At 38.0% G+C, this 23,868-nt stretch overlaps 3 protein-coding genes and 1 non-coding gene across 4 annotated transcripts; 1 reads left to right on the top strand and 3 right to left on the bottom strand.

Annotated features, from left to right (window-relative positions):
- Positions 1-385: 385 nt before the first annotated feature.
- pgk1 (phosphoglycerate kinase 1) lies at positions 386-11,944 on the bottom strand. Its single transcript, XM_054625396.1, has 11 exons — positions 11,779-11,944; positions 9,215-9,265; positions 8,834-8,989; positions 8,076-8,220; positions 5,500-5,603; positions 5,286-5,405; positions 2,831-2,945; positions 1,944-2,123; positions 1,678-1,855; positions 1,069-1,167; positions 386-952 (listed from the first exon to the last, which is right to left on the bottom strand). Exons 1-11 carry the CDS (start codon positions 11,841-11,843, stop codon positions 912-914), a joined length of 1,254 nt encoding a protein of 417 aa, XP_054481371.1. The 5' UTR covers positions 11,844-11,944; the 3' UTR covers positions 386-911.
- Positions 11,945-13,177: 1,233 nt separating this feature from the next.
- LOC129113924 (cytochrome c oxidase subunit 7B, mitochondrial) lies at positions 13,178-15,125 on the bottom strand. Its single transcript, XM_054626409.1, has 3 exons — positions 15,016-15,125; positions 13,878-13,993; positions 13,178-13,387 (listed from the first exon to the last, which is right to left on the bottom strand). Exons 1-3 carry the CDS (start codon positions 15,050-15,052, stop codon positions 13,304-13,306), a joined length of 237 nt encoding a protein of 78 aa, XP_054482384.1. The 5' UTR covers positions 15,053-15,125; the 3' UTR covers positions 13,178-13,303.
- A 234-nt stretch (positions 15,126-15,359) lies between these two features.
- Positions 15,360-15,471, top strand: trnal-caa (transfer RNA leucine (anticodon CAA)). Its single transcript has 2 exons — positions 15,360-15,397; positions 15,426-15,471. It is a non-coding gene; the product is annotated as a tRNA-Leu (tRNA).
- A 1,165-nt stretch (positions 15,472-16,636) lies between these two features.
- pgrmc1 (progesterone receptor membrane component 1) lies at positions 16,637-23,765 on the bottom strand. The gene is made up of 3 exons (XM_054625705.1): positions 23,418-23,765; positions 19,882-20,037; positions 16,637-19,101 (listed from the first exon to the last, which is right to left on the bottom strand). The coding sequence occupies exons 1-3, from the start codon at positions 23,710-23,712 to the stop codon at positions 19,004-19,006; spliced, it is 549 nt and encodes a 182-aa protein (XP_054481680.1). The 5' UTR covers positions 23,713-23,765; the 3' UTR covers positions 16,637-19,003.
- Between the last annotated feature and the right edge of the window lie 103 nt (positions 23,766-23,868).

Raw genomic sequence — 23,868 nt, 5'->3', positions numbered from 1 at the left:
GGAACTAAAGCTGTAAGATAAATGTATTGAAGTAAAAAGTACAATATATACTTCTGAGATGTAGTGGAGTACAAGTATAAAAGTGACATGAAAAGAAAAGACAAGTAGTTTATAAGACAATACACAAGTAGTTTGTGTAGTAATATCCTGTTATGACACCATTTTATCGTTAGTTAAGCTCTGATTACTACATGTCGTTAAAATTAAGGAGGAAACGGTGATGGAAAAGTCGTTAAAATGAAGGAGGAAACGGTGATGGAAAAGTTTTTTTTCCCACACAGAGACATATTTATTATTCCGAACAGATCAGTCGACATCGACACCACGTCTCTGCTTGTAGCCGCTCAGAAACCAAAAACCAGACTCAAAAGACAGAACGCCTACATACATCAAATGAACCGTTTTATTATGTCTATACTGTGGGTGTTACAGTGATGTTTCCACGTGGGTGGTTATGCAAAAATGTCGCAGCAATACACAAACATTCACACAAGAGCCAGTGCTTAAGTATCTCAGGGTCGATCGGCCGAATTTAAGCCAGATTCAGGTGACTGTTACACCGTACCTGATGGGTTTCAGCCGTTTGATTCAGCAGGTCAACGTCTGGGCAAAAATCAACTTCTACTTTAACAGGCCATTTGATCTAAAGCATGATTTCTTTCCTCAGTGTGTTAAAGTAAGACAGAACATGTTACGGAAAGCGGTGACAGATCTGAGGCAAATAAACTCAATATCTGGTTTTACGTGATTGAATAGAAGACTAAATGGCTGTTAAAGCAGATGTTCGTTGTTAAAGGTTTCAGGAGTAAACAGGAGCAGATACCCACCTCTCTCACACACACACACACACACACACACACACACACACACCCTCGCACATTCACGCAAACAGCAGCGGGCTGATGGAAAGTTTAGACGCTGCTCAGTGCGTCCACACCTGGCAGCACTTTACCTGAAAGAGACAACAAACGCACAGTCAGTAACATCACGCTTGAATAACACAAACACTTGACATGATTTACTATTTATTTTCTATTTGTGAATGAACATCATGTTTCAGTAACTCACCCTCCAGCAGCTCCAGACTGGCTCCGCCTCCTGTGCTGACATGGCTGACCTTGTCCTCTGTGTTCCACTTGGCGCAGCAGGTGGCGGTGTCGCCCCCGCCTGGACACAAACACAAATCACATACAAGTTATGGTTTGTTATAAGATCTTAAAAAAATAAAATAAATAAAAGACCTCTGCCTCAGACCTCTGGGATCCATGTGCATTTAAACATATGAACTTAAACCTGGCCTCGGCCATTTTCAAAGTGTAGTATTGTGAGCATCAAAGCTTGTACGTTTAAGAAGTCGATTGTGCATCGTGCCCATCATAAGCATAATCCATGTTTTGTTTTTCTTGTAGTTTTTGTCCAAAATAAACCAGCCTACAGGGACATTTTAGCATGTACACAACAAGTGCGCTGCTGCAGCTTATAAAATATTTTATGGTGTATTTTTTTAATCAATACAAGGATGTCTGACAACTTAGAATATTGTGCACAGTAAACATAGCAGAGAAAAACCTGTGGGTTCATTAGAAAGTGTCATAATGAACCTTTTGAAGACATTCCCATGTTAAAAGATCATCATTTTGATTCTGCCTATCGGGGGAGAACTTTGCCCATCCTTACCGATGATTGTGACGCAGCCTGTTTTGGTCACCTCGACCACTTTGTCCATCATGTTTTTCGTCCCTTTGGCAAAGTTGTCGAACTCAAAGACACCGACTGGTCCGTTCCAGACGATCTGCTTGGCCCGGCCCACCGCCTCCCCGAAGGCCTTAGAGCTCTCTGGTCCACAGTCCAAACCCTGCAGAGGAAAATATTATTGCAACATAAAAGGAACAAAAAAAGAAACTGAAAAGAAAACAAGATTAAGATAGATGTTCTTGTCTCACCATCCAGCCGACGGGGATGCCGGCAGCGACGGTTGCGGTGCCGGTGGCGGCTTTCTCGTCAAACTTCTCGGCGGTGATGAAGTCGACGGGCAGCGTGATCTTGACGCCGTTCTTCTCTGCTTTGGCCATCAGGTCCTTAACGATGCCGGCTCCCTCCTCATCGTACAGGGAGGTACCGATCTGACAAGAGAGAGTGGGGGGGTATTGATTGGCAATCAGATCGGATATCAACAACTGAAGGGATGATTGACGATTGTTTTTTTCCTATGCTGATATTAATCAGTTTACTTTAAGAACTAAAATGTTATTAAATAATCTCTAGGATCTGAACCCTACTGAGCATTTAAAGACGTTTCTGGTGTAATATTAAACTGAACATGATGCTGAGATATCGTCGCACCAAACCAGATACATTGTTTGAATAAAAGGAGACATTGCTATTAAATTAGTTGTTACAATAGTTAAATATTTGAAATAAAATGTTCACATTCTTTTATAAATGTGTATATATATGTTCCTTTAACTTTATTGCTTGCATCACATGCTTACTAAGATTATTCAAAATTTTTGATTATTTTTTTAATTGAATTGTAATAAAATGTCAACGTACAATAATATTTAATAAAAAATATACTACTACTTCTAAACATTTTATTATTGAGGTAATAAAACTATTTTAACAGTAGAAATTTGTTTTTTTTATCCATAAACAGTTCAAAATAATCAAATTTGTAACTAACTATTTAAACCTACTCTTAGAAATCCAAAATATTTTTTATCGATGGATAAAATATGTTACGTTTTTCTTCGACACTAAGACTAAGTGGTCCATGCTGTGATGCAACTATTGTATGTTGAGTATGGAAAACGTTTTTTGTCCCCCTCACCTCCATGTTGTTGAGGACTTTGAGGAAGGTGAAGGCCATGCCGCCGCCGATGATCATCTCGTCGACCTGGTCCAACATGTTGTTGATCAGCTGGATCTTATCTTTCACCTTCGCTCTGAGAGAGAGAGACAGAGACAGAGACAGAGAGAGAGAGAGAGAGAGAGAGAGCAAACTTCAGTACAGATAAGAGACACGTATAGAATGAGTAGAAAGACTGAGATGCAGAGGAAGAACTAAACTGGTTTATATAATGTCTGACCTGGGTTTATTAAAACTGTAAGTTTTGGTCTCAGTTTAAAGGGATGCAGGAATGAATTTCCTAATCGATTCATCTGACAATTATTCTATAGATTGAGTAATAATTTGGTCTGTAAAATGTTAGAAAACTGTACTTTAAATGTAAATAAATAGTGTAAAAAACATCACTTTCGGAAAAAAACAAAAAGGTGACATTTTGCAAGGCCTCATTGATTAATTGTTGGAGCTCTAAACTGTTAAACTTGCAATCGTCACAATAAAAAATAAAATAGCTGCCACAAAGTTGTAAAATGCTCTCTCATGTTATTATAAACTGTTGTTTAGTTGTGTTTTGTTCTCTGGCAATTTTCTTTCAGATCATCAATTTCGGACCACAAAAAAGAAATCCAACTACCTAACTGTGCATCAACATTTCATTGATGAAAACATCTTGGACCACACCAGCAGAATTACAACCATTAAACATACGTTAGTTGTTTCACAGCAGCCGTCCACTGGCTGATCATTGCACACTAATGATCAACGTCCTCATTTGTGACCTAGAAGAAGCTGATTGGCTGCGCTGCTCGACGCCGAGCAGGAGTCACAGTTGCACAATGCTCTCAGTTATAAACCGGACTCTGACACGAGGCCAAAACTCACACGTGGCCGCCGGCAGCTCAGTCTAAGCGATTGTAACGGCGGCTTCATCACAGTTTCCTCTGAACTCATCGAACTGTGGAGCCAAAACTTGGACCAACACAGACAGTATAGAGTGGCAGCTTTTTTTTTTTGCTTTTAGCGTATTCAATTATATTTTTCTGTTTGCTTTGGTTACAATAAAAGGATGTCACCCTGAGGACATTTTCTACTGTATGATAAGTGAAATCTGATGCCTGCTATTCAGCGCTGCTACTCTGCTGCTGTACTCTCAGTCTGGGTTACTTTTGCATTCATTTTATGTGTTTGTATATTTAATATCTGTATTTTTTTTTTAACTGACCCTCACTGTCACGAATCAAATTTAAATACACTTTAGTTATAAATGTCTGAAATGTTCAACTGAACGTCAAACATTCAAGAAGCACTACCCTGAGCCTTCCTCGTAGCACTTATTGTATTCGTATTAGTTGTTGCACTTATTGAATTCGTATTCGTTTACTGCACTTATCCTATTCGTAGTAGTTTGTTGCACTTATTGTATTCGTATTAGTTTGTTGCACTTATTGTTTTCGTAGTAATTTGCTTCTGCACTATACTTTTGCTCTGGTTTATGCTTTAAGATGCTTGTTTAAGAAAGGAGATGCACTTATGACTTCTGGTGACTAGTAGTTCTCTTGAATACCTATGTTGAATACACTTCCTGTAAGTCGCTTTGGATAAAAGCATCTGCTAAATGACTGTAATGTAAATGTAATTCATCATCAGCCAAACAACCCTGAAAATGTTCTCGAAATAACAAGTGGGGGATGTTAACTAATAAACGAAAATACTACACCGAGTATAACTCTCGTCTCATATTAAGAAAAGTTTATGATATCATTATCTCTGCCAACTAGTGTCTTGAAGAAAGCAGTTGTACCGTGACACCACAGATTACATAATGAGATTATAGTCTCTATTCCTGGACGGCCACCTGGGTGTTTTAAAAAAGAGGCTGCAGTGTGGTGATATCTACAACACAGGCGAGGGAGAGAGGACAACGCTGACACAGAGGTTTTCTTTTAAAAGTTAACTGGTACAGATAATGTGGCCCACTAAACCAGGACCTCCCAACTCCCTGCAGCGACTCATTGGTTTTAAAAGTATTCACAATTAAGTTTTTTCTTATGATGGTGAAAGGTTTGTTTCTATTTGCATGACACCTTAAATGCAGCCTGAACAGATGCTTCCGTTATTAGTCAATTCCCACAGATCCCCACCCAAAATGTTCAACCTATCAAATCAAATACATGCATGTGCACATTCCTACTACATTACTTTGTAACGTGAATGATGAATTTCGAAAGAGAAAATTGTTTCCACAGTGATAGCAAAGAGTTACAAAACCTTACGTAAAAGTATTGTTAAGTATTGTTCATTGCAGTGGTTTGGCTTCTGACAAGTCTTTAAATTCAAGAATGTCCTTGCATTGTTTTGGAACCCGGGACTGTTTACTGTCTGAGCGACAAACCAACAGGCTCCAGCTTGAGGAGTTGTTGTAACGAACTGCACTCACCCTCCGAGGATGGCCAGGAAGGGCCTCTGAGGTTTCTCCAGAGCCATGGCGAAGTAGTCCAGCTCCTTCTTCATCAGGAAGCCGGCCGCCTTCTGAGGCAGGTTCACTCCCACCATGGAGCTGAGAGAGAGGAGGAGGAGAAAGAGGAGATATCACCATCACATCGTCACAGACATCACTGCTTCTGTCCTCCGTTAATCACCTTCGTTCTCACCTGTGGGCTCTGTGAGCCGTGCCGAAGGCGTCGTTGATGTAAACGTCTCCCAGTTTGGACAGAGACGCCCTGAAGGAGTCGATGTCTCCCTGAGAGGCCTTGGTCTGAGGGACACAAAAAGAAAAAGACAGGATATGGCTTTAATATGTTTCTTTTAACATTTGTGCGTCACATGGGATCAGTTAATATTTGTTAAACAGGTGGAAACAGTCTGTTTAAAACTTAAATGTCTTTAACAGATTGTGTTAATCATTAAAAAGCAATAACTCCATTTTATTTCAACAACATTCAGTTGTTGAATGCAACTAAGTACTTTCACTCCAGTACAGTATTTAAGTACAAATTTAAAGTATATGTATTTTACTTCAGTATTTTCATTTTCTGCTAGTATATTCTTTCTCCCTTTACTACATTTCTGGATATTCCTAGAGGTTACCTTATGTGCTGAAAAAGTTATCCTACTTCTCAAGATAATAAACTATTTAAAAAGCCTTTTGGATCAGCTGGAAAATGCATCGTCACAAAGCTGAAAGCTGTTTTTCTGAGCGCATGAAAAGTTACAAACATATGATCTTATAGAATATATAATGCATTTATTAAGTTTAAACAACTGAACCGTATATGAAGGAGTTAAAATTAGAACAACCTTTAACATCCACAAGCAGTCAAATGTAACATTATTGCACTAGTAATATTGATCTAGAAACATCATATATAACAGTTAAAACACTGACAGGAATCATTACTGCACATTGAGTACTTTAACGTTAAAGTAAAGTACATTTTGCTTATATATACTGGCAAGGTTTTAAATGCATGACTTTTACTTGTAGTGGATTATTTCCAGTGTGGTATTAGTACTTTTCTTACTTAAACAACCACTGACAACATTGTTGATCGTATGACACATGTGGAAGTGTGTGTGTGTGTGTGTGTGTGTGTGTGTGTGTGTGTGTGTGTGTGTGTGTGTGTGTGTGTGTGTCAGTTCATTGTAGATCAGGTTCCTGCTGCCCTTTCACAGTTGAAGGTTGCGACCGTGTGACTGGCGGGCAGAAAAAAGGTCAAGAGTGCTCTTCAGTATCGTTCAAATGTCACACAAGAGCTGCACGCTTCATTACTGATTACAACAGTCATTTATAATTATACAGTTACAAATGCACTGCTGCGCCTTTTATTTTTCCCAAAACGCTAGAAAAGCCACGCTTGTCTTTGACGCACATGCAATTTATAGTTGTGATTCTTCTTGCAAAATCATTTCAGCCTCTGTCCGAGAAATGTCCGATAATGAACTAAAAATAAAGTCTGATACAGTACATCAGTACAGTAGAAAACCAACCCACACAGGCCGCATACCGACCAGGCCTTTCAGGACAGGAAAAGCAACACGTCCAGCCAGGACAGCGCCGCTGACCTTCACGATAAATGTCAGCAGGTCAAAGCTGCTGATCCAGCGCAGATCAACATTCATTCAATGTGTGAGGAGATTCCTGAGAGAGGATCTCTAGTTATACAGAGAGGAGAAGCTCTACATCTTTTAATGGACCACTAGACCTCGTTTTGAGAATTCTTCTCTTCTGAAAACCCTAAAATGTTTTGATTTCAGATGTTCCCTAAACCATATCATTTCCTGTATAATAATAGGAACTTGATAGTTTCCATTGTGAACAGTAAATCAATTACACTTCTAGTAAAGGGGAACATGCTGTGGACAGAAAGAAAGGCTGTTTCTAACACTGCCAGAGTCTCTGCAGTACTCCTGACCACGACACTATCAGACGGTGACGCAGCCATTTCAGACGGTGACGCAGCCATTTCAGACGGTGACGCAGCAGCTGGAGTGACTCTGCGTTTTTCCTCCAGGTGACCCAGCATGAAAGTACAGGCAGAGCACAACCAGTTATGGCAGATTTAGCAAGAGAAACTCTTGTTTAGGCATCACAAACCATGGTAATGTGTTGGAAAAAAAAGCTGAGAAAGCCTCACATCTGATGAATTAGGCTCTCCCTTTAACGACAGATGGAAAATGTTTCAAGACTTTCATCACACAGCTGTAACGATTGGTAAATCATCAGTCAACGGTCATTGCGTATTGAGTAATCGAGCCTAACTCGCTGCCCGGTCAATCTCCTCGTTGTCTTCCTCTTTAAGTTGTAGTAGACTGAACACACTGACGGCTTCTTTGTCGATCTCTTTACTAATAAGAGGACAGGAAAAAGCTGATTCATTGGGATGCATCATTTACCATTTCATTGAGGAAACAAACCAAAAAAAAGTCCCCAGAAATCTGATAAAATGTTGCCAAATTGAGCAGAAAAATTGCCCAATCTGGCAACGATAAGCACCACAACTACATCATGTGAAACAACCCTCTCAGCAAAAATGGAGAATTGAGAGACCAGGCTGCTAACAACAACATGTGTTCCAAAATGTGTCCTACAGCTGCAGCTCCATACATATTAAATCAGAATCTTTTGATCGGAGACTGAAAAAAAGTTATACGAGCATAATTTGCAACCGGATTCTGCACAAATGTCAACACCTGTTCACTAAATCAAACAGGCCGGGAGACACCTCACCTTGTTCCCGGAGGCGTCCTTGCCCTTTCCCTCCTCGGCGACGTGGAAGCGGAGGTTCTCCAGCAGGATGACGGATCCGGTGGCGGGGTTGGCGCAGGCGGCTTCCACCTCCGCACCGACACAGTCCTTCAGGAAGGTGACGTCTCTGCAGAGTCACAGAGGAAACAGTGAGGACGCGAGTGTGCAGTGATGTCTGATGCTTCACTATCAGCAACAGGGTGTGATGTATTTGTCAGTTTAATGCATGTCCTTTTTGTTCAAGAACATTTCTACCACAAGCTTCTGTTTATTTCTGTTTGATTTAGATCATTTTACCCAGTTCAGTTAAGTTTGCTTCTCAATCTGACCTTTTTGTTTTGGTAAAATTAAATGAAAAACTCTTCAAAAACAGGTCGTTTCTGCAATAGCCATTAAATGTTCAGCGCACAGATTATGTGACCATAAAAGGATCCTCACGAGGGATCCTTTCTGCTCCAAACTGATCTGTGTGCTCGTTTCACCTGCATTTGCCTGGTTTTAATGCGAGTGTGTTTTTAAAATAATTGAAAGATATAGTGGCTTTTATTGTGAAGAGGCCACAGTAAATGTAATCGTTGCAGAGGTTAGCATTTGACTGGTTATTGCTCTCCAGAAATACAATTACAAAGCAAGACAGTGATTTATGGGTGCTTTTTTTGCTGAATATAAATGACTTTATCCTGTTGGATATAAATAAAATTTATAGTTTCTTTATGAAATAAGAAAGTCCATCAACTAACTTCCCCAGCAGGGTCTTGAGCTCTGCGGCGACGGGCTGCAGGGAGTATTTCTCAGGAACAACGTTTCCGTCAGGGCGACCCAGATGGCTCATCAGCACGACGGATTTGGCCCCTTTGTCCAGGCAGTGTTGGATGCTGGGAACAGCCGCCTTGATCCTGAAAGTCAACAAAACATACTTTCATTTAAAATCTTTCCTTGAAGAAACCGTGTTCTCTGTTCCAATATAAATCTATTTTTTATATCCTCCATTTATCTGATAGATTAAAGAACAAGATGTTCATATAACTGTAGATTTTATGTTTTTTTTGTGAAAGGATAAAGTGAGACCTTTTTTATTACGAGAACAGATTACATGCTTTAGAAATGAGATGGGACTTTACCTCTGGTTGTTTGTGATCTGCTTGTCCTTCATTGGAACGTTGAAGTCGACCCTGAAAGAGAAAAGGTTAAAATAATGAGATGACAGACACATTTGTTATGTCCCATATTTCAATTTTCTACGGGGCTCATGAGTGGAAACATCAGAGTACAATTGGGCTTTTTTGACTAGAAATTTAAAGTAAAAAACCGACTTAAAAAAATTATATTCTGACCACGCCAAAAAAGTCCATGTTCATTAAAATGAACCCCTTTAAGCAAAAATAAACATTTGAAGATAAGCAGGACACCTTTTTTTTACTGGAAAAGGGGGTCAAGGAAAGTTTTTAAATTTTTTCACAATGGGAATAACACTAAATGAAATGTATTTAACTTTTGAGTCGACAGACATTGAATGCAAACTTTATTTTACAGTCAAAAGCATTTTATAACCAATTTCTTTTCTCAATTTCTGAGCGAGTGCATCCGACGTACACATCCATTTTGGCACAATATCCACCCCTTAGATCTCTTACAACACAATCATCAACTTGATTTGTTGCTTGACTGGCAACGTCAGAGCCTTTGCCATGTTCCGACCACTGAGCTGGTTGCACATGCAGCCGTGCAGCGATGCATGCTGGGAGCTCTGGAGAACATGCTCCATCCCTCGTACTCCAAGCAGTTACATAACGACCACCTCCCTCCTCCTCCCTCCTCCTCCCTCCCCTCCCTCCGTCTGAGGACCTTATGCCCCGAGACACATAATCAGCCTGCACACGGACACACGCACACACACACGGACACACACACACAGATAATAACAGCAGTTCATTGTCTCATTTTGAAACCCAACAGTCAGCAATTCAGTGGCTCAGCAGCTCCCGTGCCATCAAATGACTGCAGTAGTTTTCCGCTCTTTCATCGTGCCAATCTGTTGCTCTCGAGGGCGGATCTAAATATCACTGAAAGGTTTTGCTGCATCGTTCAAACATGTACACACTCGACTCACACACTTGTCAGAACGCAAGCTGCAGAAATAAGCTCGATGGGTGATTTCAACCTTGAAGGAACTGCAGTTGTTCACAGCATAGGTTAGCTAATTGCAAACTTCAGACCACAAAGAACAACAAATTAAATGATTTGATTCCTTCTTATCCTCGAGAGCTTTTGGATATGATGGCTCACAACAGTTTCTTTGGCTCCATTTATTGAGATTATCATTTGATGATGCTCTGGGAAGTCAGTTCACAGATTTCTGACACACACTACCGGGTCTCCACAGCAACGTCACGCCTTCCCTCCTTCTTTTTAATTCTGGACCAGTAGTTCACAAAATGCCTGCCTGTCCACAGCCAGAAGTTCATAAAACATAACTTATTGCCTTTAAACAGAGACTAACTCAACATGGAGTGAATGTGACCTTTTAACTCTGAGCAGTGCGAGCTGGTGGATGCTGTTCCCGGTGAACCTTGTCCTATGCTGCCGTTCGTTGCATCACCGAGCTGAGCAAACCAACATGGTCTTCTGACATTTCCACTGAGGGTGTCGGTTTCAAGTGCCATCGCAGTCTATGGGAATAAATGACTTGACAGATTCTGGTTGAGAATTACGATGTTTTATTATAGGTAAACCTAGCAGTATATAAAATAATGAATATCAACTATGAGATACATTTAAATGTACTTCATACTTCGACTCTTCACTACATTTAAGAGATAAATATTGCACATTTATATTGCATTACATTTATTTGATTACTTTGCAGATTCAGGTAATCAATGCAAAATAATAAAAGAGATGTATTATCTACCCAGTAGTATATAAAATAGTATCCCCACCTTTACCAGCTGCAACATTAAATACTCAATTAAAAGTAAGAATGCCTCAAAATTGTTCTATATATACAGTACCAGTCAAAAGTTTGGACACACCTTCTCATTCAATGGTTTTTCTTTATTTTTTTTCTCTACATTGTAGATTAATATTGAAGACATCCAAACTATGAAGGAACACATATGGAATTATGTGGTAAACAAACAAATGCTCAACAAACCAGAATATGTTTTATATTTTAGATTCTTCAAAGTAGTTGAATGAGAAGGTGTGTCCAAACTTTTGACTGGTACTGTATATTTGATTACTTTAGCTGACACCTAACCCTTTGCAGATTCAGGTAATTAATGCAAAAATAATAGAAGAAAACCAATTAAAAAAAGATGTATTATCAAAATTAACCCCACCTTTACCAATAAATAAATAGCTGGATTTCTAGGGAATTTTCTCAGATCATCTGTGCAATGATCATTAAACAGATTATTTGCATGATTGCAGTGATGTTTCTGTGCTTTTATTTTGAAAGACCGACTCCCTGCATGTCGGATGCATCCATTCATCATCTCCTCACAGGCACGTACTGAATCATGGGGGAAAAACAGAGACATGCAACAAGTAGTGCATCCCTTTAGTGACTCTATGGGTGCACCAACCAAGTCTGTGACCCCATGAATCCTATGCATGTGGAGCAGAAAACCTGCAGAAACACCAGGTTATGTCAATTAATCCCATTTCTGGATTATCCACTCACCTCATAATGACCCTCTTGTCTTTGACGTCCACCTTGTCCAGCGTGAGTTTGTTAGACAGAGACATGATGCTTGTTTTCTTGTCTTTCTTTGCACGTTTCCTCGCTGTGTGTCCTCCACTTCCTTCTTCAGCTACCGAGGAGTGACAGCAGTGACCTTAGCGAGCAGGAATAGCAGCAGGGAGGAGACAGGCCACGCCCCCCTCGGCTGCTGATTGGCTACAGGCGGGCAGACAGCGACGCATTCGATTGGATCTCGTTGCTGTCTGTTATCTGACGTGTGGTTGCGCACCCTGATGACGTCATCAGCTGTACCCTCATTGAGATGACTGGGGAAAAACACTAAACACTACTAAAGGGTGCATTTAATATATCTTTTAGTAAAAAATAGTAGTGCCACAGCATAAAAATACTGTTAAAAAGTAATGCATTCAAAGTTTTAATCAAGTAAAACTACAACAGTATTGGCATCAGAATATACTTAAAGGACTAAAGTAAAAATACTCATGAAGCAGAATGGCCCATTTTAAATAATACTTTAATTTCATTAAATTCCTTATTAATAATGCATGAATGTGTTCATCACTTTCATGTTGAAGATGGTTAAGGTGGAGCTAATTTGAATTACTTAATGTACTGGTGGGTACCTGTGTCTATATATTATATTATCTTTAATTTGTGGATTTGTATTCACTATATGAATCAGCAGTCACCTCATTTATCAAATAAAATGTAGCGCAGCAAGAAGTACAATACTCCAAAATGAAGTGGAGTAAAATATAAAGTAGCAGGTGTAAATACTTGTAACTCTAAATTATATTTAAATAAAGTACTTAAGTAAATGGACTTGGTTACATTCCACATGTACATTTACTCAAGTACTGCATTGAAGTATAATTCTGATATATATGTATTTTGTTATACTATTTCTATGTTATGCTACTTTTTTCTTCTACTACACTACATCTCAGAGGTAAATGTACTTTTTACTTCACAGAATTTATTTGACTTTTTTTACTAGTTAATTTTTACACAAAAATGCTTATATATGAGGCAGTACTACCCTAGTTATTTACCCAGTAGTATACAAGGTATCTAAAATTGGCTCCATGTTGTTAAGCATTAAAATACTCTTACATGTATTTGTTAGTAGTAAAACAATAAAATAAAACACTGAGAGGAGCCATTGTGCAAGATGAGTACTTTTACTTCTGAAAACTGAAGTAAAATTCCAAAAGCAGGGGCTTTATTCTTAAGATGAAAACTCTATCATGACTTCAATCAATAATAGCTAAAGTTAAAGAACCAGGAACCTTAAAGAGCTTGGGGTTACAACTGTTAAAGATAAGGCAGCTGCTTAGATAATTCACACCGCTTTAAAAAAAAGAAAGAAACAATGATGAGTAGAATCACTCTTAATTTATTTGGACAAAGTAACTTGTTGGAATAAACATTAGGCATTTATTGTTATTCATCTGTACAACCAGAAAGTTTATAAGGTGGGATGCGGGTCTGTCATGGCGGATCTTTACTCCTCGGGCTCCCTCCATGGTTTGGGCATGACCTTCCCAACAGGTGACAAATTCCAGGTGATGCCAGTCTGAGTCAGCACCTGCACAAAGACAGCAAAATAGTTTTTCAGAATTTCAACTCTAAATCCAAGTTCATAAAGACTAAGAAACAGTATCTGTATCAAAGTCTACAGCTGAACCGTATATTTGTCAGTAGAAATCACACATATATACACAATAAAACTCAAATCAAAACTCTCACAAATTACAAACCACTCTGGGCACATCTAAGGCTTTTAATTGTGGTAAATCAATAAAACATTGTTGATCTGTCCATTAAAAAAAAACTAACATTCCCAATGTTTCATCCAATTTATACAAGGTAAAGTTAAGGTTTTCAGTATTATGACTGGTATCACAGAACCTGTTACTTCTTTCTCCTCCACAACTTGGAAGGTGTGTTTAGAATTAATTTCCCCTGATTTGAACATGTTTTAACCTGCAATTGTAGTGCTCTATAAACCAAGCTGCATTTTTAGCCCATCCATATAAATAAATGTAACGTAGCCAGGACAGGACAGCACAACTTACGTATGCCCACACAGCTGTGCAGAAGACGGCTCCACCAACCATCAGGCCGTTGCCATACTTGGCATGAAAGTCCTGGCGAACTGTGGATCCATGCCTCACCTGCCTTGCGGCCTGACCTGGAATGCAACAAAACACAGTGGCATTTATTATTGCACTAATGCTAAAAAATGTTTCTATTCAGGGTGCTATGATAGAAACTAAATCAAAACAATCCCAGGCCATAACAATATGATTTTACTGTGAAAGAAATATGGTTTTCAACATACTACAAATGTTTTATTAACGGTAAGATGTTGTCATTATCACTTTTGTAAGTTGATGTATTCGTATTAGTTTGTTTCTGTACTTTTGCTCTGGTTTATGCTCTTAGATGCTTGTTTAAGAAAGGTGACTAGTAGTTCTCTATGTTGAATACACTTATTGTAAGTGGCTTTGGATAAAAGCGTCTGCTAAATGACTGTAATGTAATAATGTAATGTAATCATTATCATGTTTATACTTTGTTCTAATTGTTTCTACGTGTATTTGTACACATGTGCATTTTACTTTTGCTTTCTTTTAATAGCATTTTGTTCATGCACAGATGGAAATTCTAAAGCATCTCACTTCTTTTAATTTTAGTGTAAATGGAGCATATTCCAATAAATCAAATCTTTACTAGATGACTTGTGAACCAGTTGAACCAGATGATAAGGATGTCCTTATTTGCCCTTCCTAGAGCAGAGTGATTGGTGGACCTCATCTAAAAAGGTTATTTATTCTTAATTAAGTTACTACAGAAAATGCATATTCCCATAGCTCATATTCATTTAATTAAATTATAAAATAAAACATTACAAGTAGGATATCTTATTGTTTTGCTAAATTATGAGGTCATTAATAAAGTATACTCCTTGTAGTTTAACTCAGAATTAATATGCATGCTTTTGCAATCTGGGATAATCATGCATTGCAGTCATTTAGACAAATAATAAGAAAACACTTCTGCAGGAGCTGCTGCTGTTAGCATGGCTAGCTACGTTAGCATGCTGACCTCGGTCAGACCGGTCACAGCTACGGCGGACTGATATCAAACTGTGAACTGTCACACATGAATACAGACTTAATACAAATTGAAACATAAACTTGTTTTCTTTACCAGTGATGTTGACTGCAGCTTTAGCAAACCGGTACATGTTGACTAGCCTGGTGCCTTCAGATACCCTTGAAGAGCGGAAGTGGAATATGGCCGCCGCACGTACACACAGCGGATATTACGCGTGTCAATGTGCGCATCCGCCGATCTGGCTCTACTTTATGATGTAAAGTGAAGTTTAATATAAAAAAAATAAAAAAAAATGTAGATATTAATCAGACAAAACTAACAAAATTATACTTTAAGTAAATTATAGTTATATATGTTAAAAATACAACAACATATACAGTTGCAAATTGGGTTTAGGTAGTGGATAAAAGGCTAGTTGATGACGGTAACGGAATCATGTCAGGATGGCCGAGTGGTCTAAGGCGCCAGACTCAAGGACTGAAATCCTTCCGCTGAACTGGGACTTCTGGTCTCCGAATGGAGGCGTGGGTTCGAATCCCACTTCTGACACTAACTTTTTCTTGAAACAAAAGGATAATATAAAGAAATGCCTCCCTCTTGTATTAAGATAAAATAAAATAAGATAAGATAAACCTTTATTAGTCCTGCAGCAGGGAAATTTACAGGATTACAGCAGCATAGATATAGTGCAAACAAGGTACATAGTAGAAAAAACAAACAAGTATTTTAAATAAGTAAGTAAGTAAGAAAGATAAAAAAATCCACAATAACTAAAAAATATATAAATACAGACAGAATAATTATAGTTATATATAGTAATTATAGCTATTTTGATTGTGTAATTGCATTCATATATCACAGTGTTTTAAAATGCCAATACTGTTTTTATGGCCTTTTTGTTGGTAAAACATTTTATAGTTTTTAATAATAAACTATTTGTAAAAAACACATAAAATAAAATATTTGGCTTGTAAACTTACATTTGTGTATATCGAATTTGGCTGGATGTGTTGATCCTGTGGATGCCTATCTTATAAATACAGACAGAATAATTATAGTTATAGTATTGCACAGTGTATTTGTATTGCACAGATTTATTAGTGTTTTAAAATACCAAAGATCGCTTTGTACAGCCTTGTTGATAGTTAATTCGATTCTGGTATTCTATATTCACGACTACTCTTCTATTCACCTGATGTGCCTGTGAAATGGTTGACATACAAATTGATTAACTAAAGATAATTTATTAATACAAAGTGCAATAAAGTCCTGCGGCATTTAAAACTGGGAGACATATAGTTAGACAGTAAATCATAATGTTGGCACAGGATGGCCTAGAATTAGATCAGGTTAATGCCAAGTAGATTTTCACGTACAAATAATTTGCCTTTTTTTGGGGCACAAAAATAAACACAGTAAGATAGATTTTTTAAAAAAAGAGTAAAATTAGGTACTGTAAAAGTCAAGAAAAGTGTATAAAATATAAAATAATGAATTCAAAAACATATATACAAAAGTATCTGTATTACAATTTACTTACAAAAAGTAAAAGTACTCATAATGCAGGATGGCCCATTTCAGTCTCTAGTAGACTGTCAGTCCAATCAAGGCAGTATATTGTATGTTAATTGCATTTTATTTCATTATATTTATGTCATTACATGGTAAATACAAATCTTACAAAAAGGTATAAAAAAATAAATAAAAGACTGAATTAATTTTGTAGTTTTCTTTATTAAATCAAAATATCATTTTCAGGATTATGACATTTAGTTTATGTACATGCATACTGAACATATTCCCTCTTTGAATGGATTTTTCGGAAAGTGGCTGATCTCTCCGTTTTTAACAGGGTTGATGGAACGACAGAAAAAAATATTGTGAACAGATAATAGAACACAAAACTTAAAACCAACTTCTTCCATATAAAGATCAGGATTAAAATTAACAATATTTCCTTGCAAACAAAGTTTCTGGAACACTTCACAGACACATGGAAACTTGGACTGGAAAATATTGCTGGAAAATGCTATATTTTATTTATTTTATTATATTATTATGTAGTTGACAATACTTTGAGAGGCCTCCCAATAAATGTTTGATCCTTTTCCATCACGGATTTAGTGTCAAAATGAATGTAAACAAACGATTAGCTGAAAGAAAAAAACTGAAATCCTGATTTATAAAATGCAACATTACTGGCAGCAGCTTGGACTTTCTAGTGTTTACAGGTGAAGCCATTTATTTTGTACTATGAACTTTCTGTCACTTTTCCTCTGCACCAAGTGATGAAAAACTGTTGCGAACACTTAAATGAGTGAGGGGCTATATATTTGATCATTTTCTGAATTTATTTATTCGTAAGAAATCATTGCACATTACTTGTTTTATCCGACCTACAGTCCAAATTCTGAAAGGAATTCAAATTATAATTGTGTAAAGCGAAGAAAAAGCTGCTAATTCTTCTATTTGAGGAGCTAAAACCAGAGAATGGTTTATATTTGAATGCTTGATAAATGACTTAAATGGTTAATGGAATATATGATTGGGATCTGAGGCTCTGCAGCAAACAACCAGGATTGTCATTGTGAGTTTTACAATCAGAAAATCTTCTGATAAGACAAATGTATTATCAGACAGGAAAATTTCAAGACTCCGTACTACGGCCTTTGAAGAAAAAGAAAATAATAAAAGTTACGGAGCCAGGGGATGGGGTTAAAAACTAAACATTTCCCCAAGAAAAGAAAAAAAAAGAAATCACAAATTTGAGGGAAGAATAAGCAAAGTGAAGTGCAATGTTTCTTTTTTTCTTTCTTGTAAATTTGTGACATGGATTTTAAAGAATTTCTGAACTTGTATTGCAAATCACCGGCTTTATAATCGCAGAGAAAATTCAAGTTCTTATTTTCTTGTAAATTTGTTGATTTTCTCCCTTCATAAATTTACCACTTTTCTTTATTGTTAATTTATAAATTACTTCTCTGAAATTTTCCTTTTTAATGGAATATACCCTCCTTCCCCTGCTCTCTAATTAATCTGTCTGTTTTTTAACCTATAATGGCCTTAATATGCAGTCATAAAATTTAGACCAGCAGATACAGTACGTCATCGTCATCGTCCTCTTATTGTTGAAAGAGCAGACAGGAAACAGTCGTGGCCATTTCACCCCTCATATCATGGCAAATAAAGCTAATGTGGTTAGTACAGTTTATAGAGAAAAAGTGCTCAAAATAAATTTGTTTAGCAGTGTTTTTTTTAAGCTGGGGTGTTACTCTCATATTACAGTTCAAAAAACATATTAAGGTGGGAAATGCAAGGACACTTAAGCTTTCCAATGAGCTTCATTTTACTCAAATCATTTAAAATACTTGTCTTAAGGTTCAGACCAAAAGTAAACGCTGAAATGAGTCCCCGATTTAGAGATCTGCTTTCAGGGAAACTTGCCGGTTAGTTCGATTTAGCCTTTGGTCTAACTCAAAGACGAGCGTTTTAAATGTTTTCTGGAAAGACTTAGGTTAATAAAAAAAAAAAAAACATTAAATCTGCCATCTGGCTCCAGAACTTCAATACCTTTTTTTGCAAATTTTGAGAGAAACTACTTCCTGAGATAATTTATTTCAACGTGAGCTGAGCGAAAAACCTTGAATGAAAGGAATGTGTACAACCTGCGATACTTCAGCAGCGATATTAACAAAGTGTACGACAGAGCTGGTGGATTATCTCGCAGACAAAGCTGATCTCCTCCTTCTTTAGTCAACCAACTGTTCTCAATTTACAGGACAAATAACCGTCGGTGGAATTGGTCCAAGATCTCAATTTTCCACAATAATCTACGGATCCGTTTTTAAGCTGACTGATAAATCACTAACACTACAGCTCTACATCAGAATGCAGCATATTGAACTGTTAGTGCCATAAGATCAACGGAGATGAACGAAATTCAGTCAGGATTGTGAAAGTCCAAAAGTACTAGAATACAAACAGGAGTTTGGCCCTAACAGGAGGCAACAGTCATCAGAATTACAAACTAACATTAAGGCATCGATCGTTTTCTCCCCGTCTTGTTCACTCTTCAGTTTTTCTAGTCCGCCTTTTTGTCTTTTACCTCCTCCTCGTCGTCGGTGTACTCTGTGGGCTCGTCTCCTGGTTTCAGCAGCTTGCCGATGTAGTCGTACTTAACTGTAATGGAAGACGGGGGGAAAAGAATTGGAAAATGAAAGACAGCCAACAAATTATCAGGAGGAGATTCAAGGACACTGCGTTATGTTTTGTAGCTTGTTCATTTAACATCATTACTTTTAACCTGAGCCATAAAGTTAAATATCTAATTTGCCCAAATGTCTGTTTTGTGAAACTTCATTTATTGGTACTAGATCTGATAAAAGTAAAGTAGTAAAAGTAATTATCTTCATTGATGAGTTGCCTAGTAAAAAAACAAAGAGCTCAGTCCATCACAACAACTTTCTGCTTTAAAAATATGTCAGTATATTAGTATATTTCAACCATTCACGAGAAATCAGAGCATGTATGAAAATGAATTTTAACAGAGTTTTCAGAAAATTCACAAAAGAAATGTAAATGTATGTGTTTATGTTGCCATCTACTACTGTTGTTCAGATTCTTTATTATGAGTTGGTTTAGCAGTTATTGGAGATAATTAAGTCAGGTGCCATTAAACCATTGCAGAAGGAAAAAGATACGAGATATGTTGCGAAAAAATGTAGAAAACATGTTGTGAATATGGCATTTCTGTTTGGTTAGTAAGGTTAAAGTCATATTCTATAGTCTCTTTACTCTCTTTCATCTCTTCAGTGGACCGTGAGGTTTGAATAAAAATCAAGGGCAAACATGGAGTGAAGTTACCACAGTGTGACGCAGTGATAGTATTGCTTCTCGCGGTATTTTTCTGCCTCGATAACTGTGGTGTTTAAACGCGACACCGTCACATCTGGTACTCACAGGTGAACTGAGACTCCCACTCGGAGAGGCTCTCCTGCTGCATGGCGTTCAGGTCGGAGAGGTCGTCGTGTTCGTCTTTGAGGGCATCCTTCTCCAGGCAGAACGTAGCCAGACCTCTGGATGCATCTCTGCCCGCAAACACTCCATACGGCCCCTCTGAAACACGGTAAGATACACAGTGAGGTAAATGCAGACACATATAGCCACAATAGAAGCAGGGGCCCAAGAACTGATGAAAACTGATGATTTTGAGCTTGTTTTACAGGAGATTTTCTCTCTATTAGCCTGATGTTGAGCTAAATATAGCTTTTTCTTAATGTGTTCTTTTTCATATATACAGCGGGTAAAATAAGTATTGAACACGTCACCATTTTTCTCAGTAAATATATTTCTAAAAGGTGCTATTGACATGAAATTTTCACCAGATGTCGGTAACAACCCAAGTAATCCATACATACAAAGAAAACCAAACAAATAAATTCAGAAATTAAGTTATGTGTAATAAAATAGAATGACACAGGGTAAAAGTATTGAACACATGAAGAAAGGACAGTGCAAAAAGGCATGGAAAGCCAAGACACCAGCTGAAATCTATCAGTAATTAGAAAGCAATCCTACCCCTTGTCAGTGCAAATGAATATCAGCTGGTTCAGTCCCAACTGATGGCCTATAAAAAGGTGTCTCATTACCAAGGTGTCACACAAGAAACATCTCATGATGGGTAAAAGCAAAGAGCTCTCTCAAGACCTTCGCAACCTTATTGTTGCAAAACATACTGATGGCATTGGTTACAGAAGGATTTCTAAACTTCTGAATGTTCCGGTGAGCACTGTTGGGGCCATAATCCGGAAGTGGAAAGAACATAATTTCACCATAAACCGGCCACGACCAGGTGCTCCTCGCAAGATTTCTGACAGAGGGGTGAACATAATTATCAGAAGAGTTGTCCAAGAGCAAGGACCGCCAAGGAGAGCTTCAGAAAGACCTGGAATTAGCAGGTACAATTGTTTCAAAGAAAACAATAAGTAATGCACTCAACCGCCGTGGCCTGTATGCACGCTCACCACGCAAGACTCCATTGCTGAAGAAAAAGCATGTTGAAGCTCGTTTAAAGTTTGCTGCACAACATTTAGATAAGCCTGTGAAATACTGGGAGAATATAGTCTGGTCAGATGAGACCAAAATTGAACTCTTTGGATGCCATAATACACACCATGTTTGGAGGTCAAATGGCACTGCACATCACCCCAAAAACACCATACCAACAGTGAAGTTTGGAGGTGGGAACATCATGGTGTGGGGCTGTTTTTCAGCATACGGCACTGGCAAACTTCATATAATTGAAGGAAGGATGAATGTAAAAATGTACCGAGACATTCTTGATAAAAATCTGCTGCCATCTACCAGGATGATGAAGATGAAACGAGGGTGGACATTTCAGCAAGACAATGATCCCAAACACACAGCCAAGGAAACTCTCAATTGGTTTCAGAGAAAGAAAATAAAGCTGCTAGAATGGCCCAGCCAATCACCTGACTTGAATCCAATAGAAAATCTATGGAAAGAACTAAAGATCAGAGTTCATAGAAGAGGCCCACGGAACCTTCAAGATTTGAAGACTGTTTGTGTGGAAGAATGGGCCAAAATCACGCCTGAGCAACGCATGCGACTAGTTTCTCCATACAGGAGGCGTCTTGAAGCTGTCATTACCAACAAAGGCTTTTGTACCAAGTATTAAATAAATTTCAGTAAGCGTGTTCAATACTTTTTCCCTGTGTCATTCCATTTTATTACACATAACTTAATTTCTGAACTTATTTGTTTGGTTGTCTTTGTATGTATGGATTATTTAGGTTGTTACCGACATCTGGTGAAAATTTCATGTCAATAGCACCTTCAGAAATATGGTGACGTGTTCAATACTTATATATATTTTACCCGCTGTATATACACACACACACACACACACACACACACACACACACACACACACACACACACAGAGTAAATGGTTATCATCTAATATATATGTTTATATATATTTAAATAAATATTTATTGTATTACATTACATTACATTATAGCAGACGCTTTTATCCAAAGCGACTTACAATCAGTATATACATATCATTCACACAGACACACACACATTATGACTGATAACCATTTACTCTACAGACAGGAATCAGCGTAAAATGTTTCATGTTCCTGATTTAAATAAATATTTTGCCGTTTGTAGACTGTATTCTAGTACTTGAGTGTTTGCTTGTAGTAATACGCTATTTAACATTTGAGGTATTTGGCTTCTGGGAATAAGAAAAGGTCATGACTGTTCCATTTTTATACCTGTACAAAAACTTTCTAGCAACAGCTGGTCAAGTTTAACAGCCAGCAACAGCCATGAGTGCTATCAAAGTGTCCTTGAGCCTCATGGACACATTTGAGATCATTCCTCTAATAACACAAGCCCGTGCAGGACTCCAGGCCTGAGGGTTGGACGTGCAGTGCAACTGAAAAGGTTTGCATGACTGTGATTTATCATGTTGGTCAGAGGTTACATGCAACAGAGGTTACAATCTGAGATAAGATTAGGAAAAAAAAGGAGAGGTCTAACTCTGCGTCTGTTTCCATGCAACAGAAACAAAGAAGCATGACAGGGCAGATTTTCATTTCAGAGAACACATGGTTTATTTGTTTCTGTTAATTTTCTACATTGATTTAACCTCACTCCTGCAAAGAATAACAGATCTGAGGCCTCCTCTTGCACCGATAAATCCATATAATTTATTGGTTTGTTACTCTAAAGTTGAAGATTGGGCTCTATAAAGTTTTTTTTATCTGATGCATTTGACATTTTCCATCGATTTACTTTTGTTTTTTTGAGACAAACACACCAAATATGATGCAGCCATGTGTCTAAACACTTAAACTGTCTTATCACAGGAAAAAAGACAGGAACATTTTCTTATTTATATATAATATTTCAGTTACTGTGGATTCTTTACTGTTTTTTTCTGGGGGTTTTTTATTGCTCATTTATAATACTTATTTCTGATCTTGTTTTTTTTACTATGTCTCTTGTTTGCACTGTCCTCTATGCTGCTGTAATCCAGTAAATGTCCCCTCTGCGGGACTAATAAAGGATTATCTTATTTTATCTTATTTTCATAACTCTTGCCTTTTAAATAAAACTGCGGTGTTGCTACATTTCCCTGAATATCTGAATAACTTTTCTCACAACTTTAAAAAACACAAAAGTTTTCCAAACTAAGTTTAAAGTAATGATTCAGCATTAAACAACCAAACTTTACAATACACAAAAAGGCCCAATGCAATGAAGAAAGGCTGCTTGTGAATTATTTATTTTTTTTAACCAAGGAGTAACTCATTTTCTTTAATAGACGATCTGTGTTTCTGTTGTGAAACGGGATCTTCGTATTCTTTGCTTGCAGGTTAAAGAACGTGTGACGTCACCTGACAAAAGACCAAATGGGTCATACCAACTTAAACGCGGGGGTGGGGGGGACTATTTGTTACCTGGTCCGTAAAATTTCTTCCCCCTGGTCACGTCGAACACTTTCCCGTTGACAGCCATGAGGATCCTCGGGTCCTGGAGTCCATCATAGGGCTTCAACTCTGCGATGGTGAAGTCCCTCTTTTTTAGTTTGGGCAGCGGGGGCTCCACCTCGCCGAGCTCCGGTGGTTTGTCCCCGCGGAAGATCTTGTACAGGAGGAACAGGCAGAGGCTGAGCAGGGTCAGGTTCAGCGGGGAGGTGAAGATCTCCTGGAAAATGCCACCAGAAGTTAACTCGCTTCCTTCTGCTTCAGCCATGTTGGGTCCTCTCTCTCTCTCTCTCTGTGTGTGTGTGTGTGTGTGTGTGTGTGTGTGTGTGAGAGGGGTGGGATCCCATGGGTGCTGAGCCAATCACAGCTGCAGCCTGAGAGGCGTCATTAAAGGTTTAGACCAATTGGGTTCCTCTAAATGCAT

This window comes from Anoplopoma fimbria, chromosome 24, assembly GCF_027596085.1.
Source record: "Anoplopoma fimbria isolate UVic2021 breed Golden Eagle Sablefish chromosome 24, Afim_UVic_2022, whole genome shotgun sequence".
Lineage (NCBI taxonomy): Eukaryota > Metazoa > Chordata > Actinopteri > Perciformes > Anoplopomatidae > Anoplopoma > Anoplopoma fimbria.
Note: the sequence above shows the minus strand (reverse complement) of the source record. Positions and strands in the feature narration are given on the sequence as shown.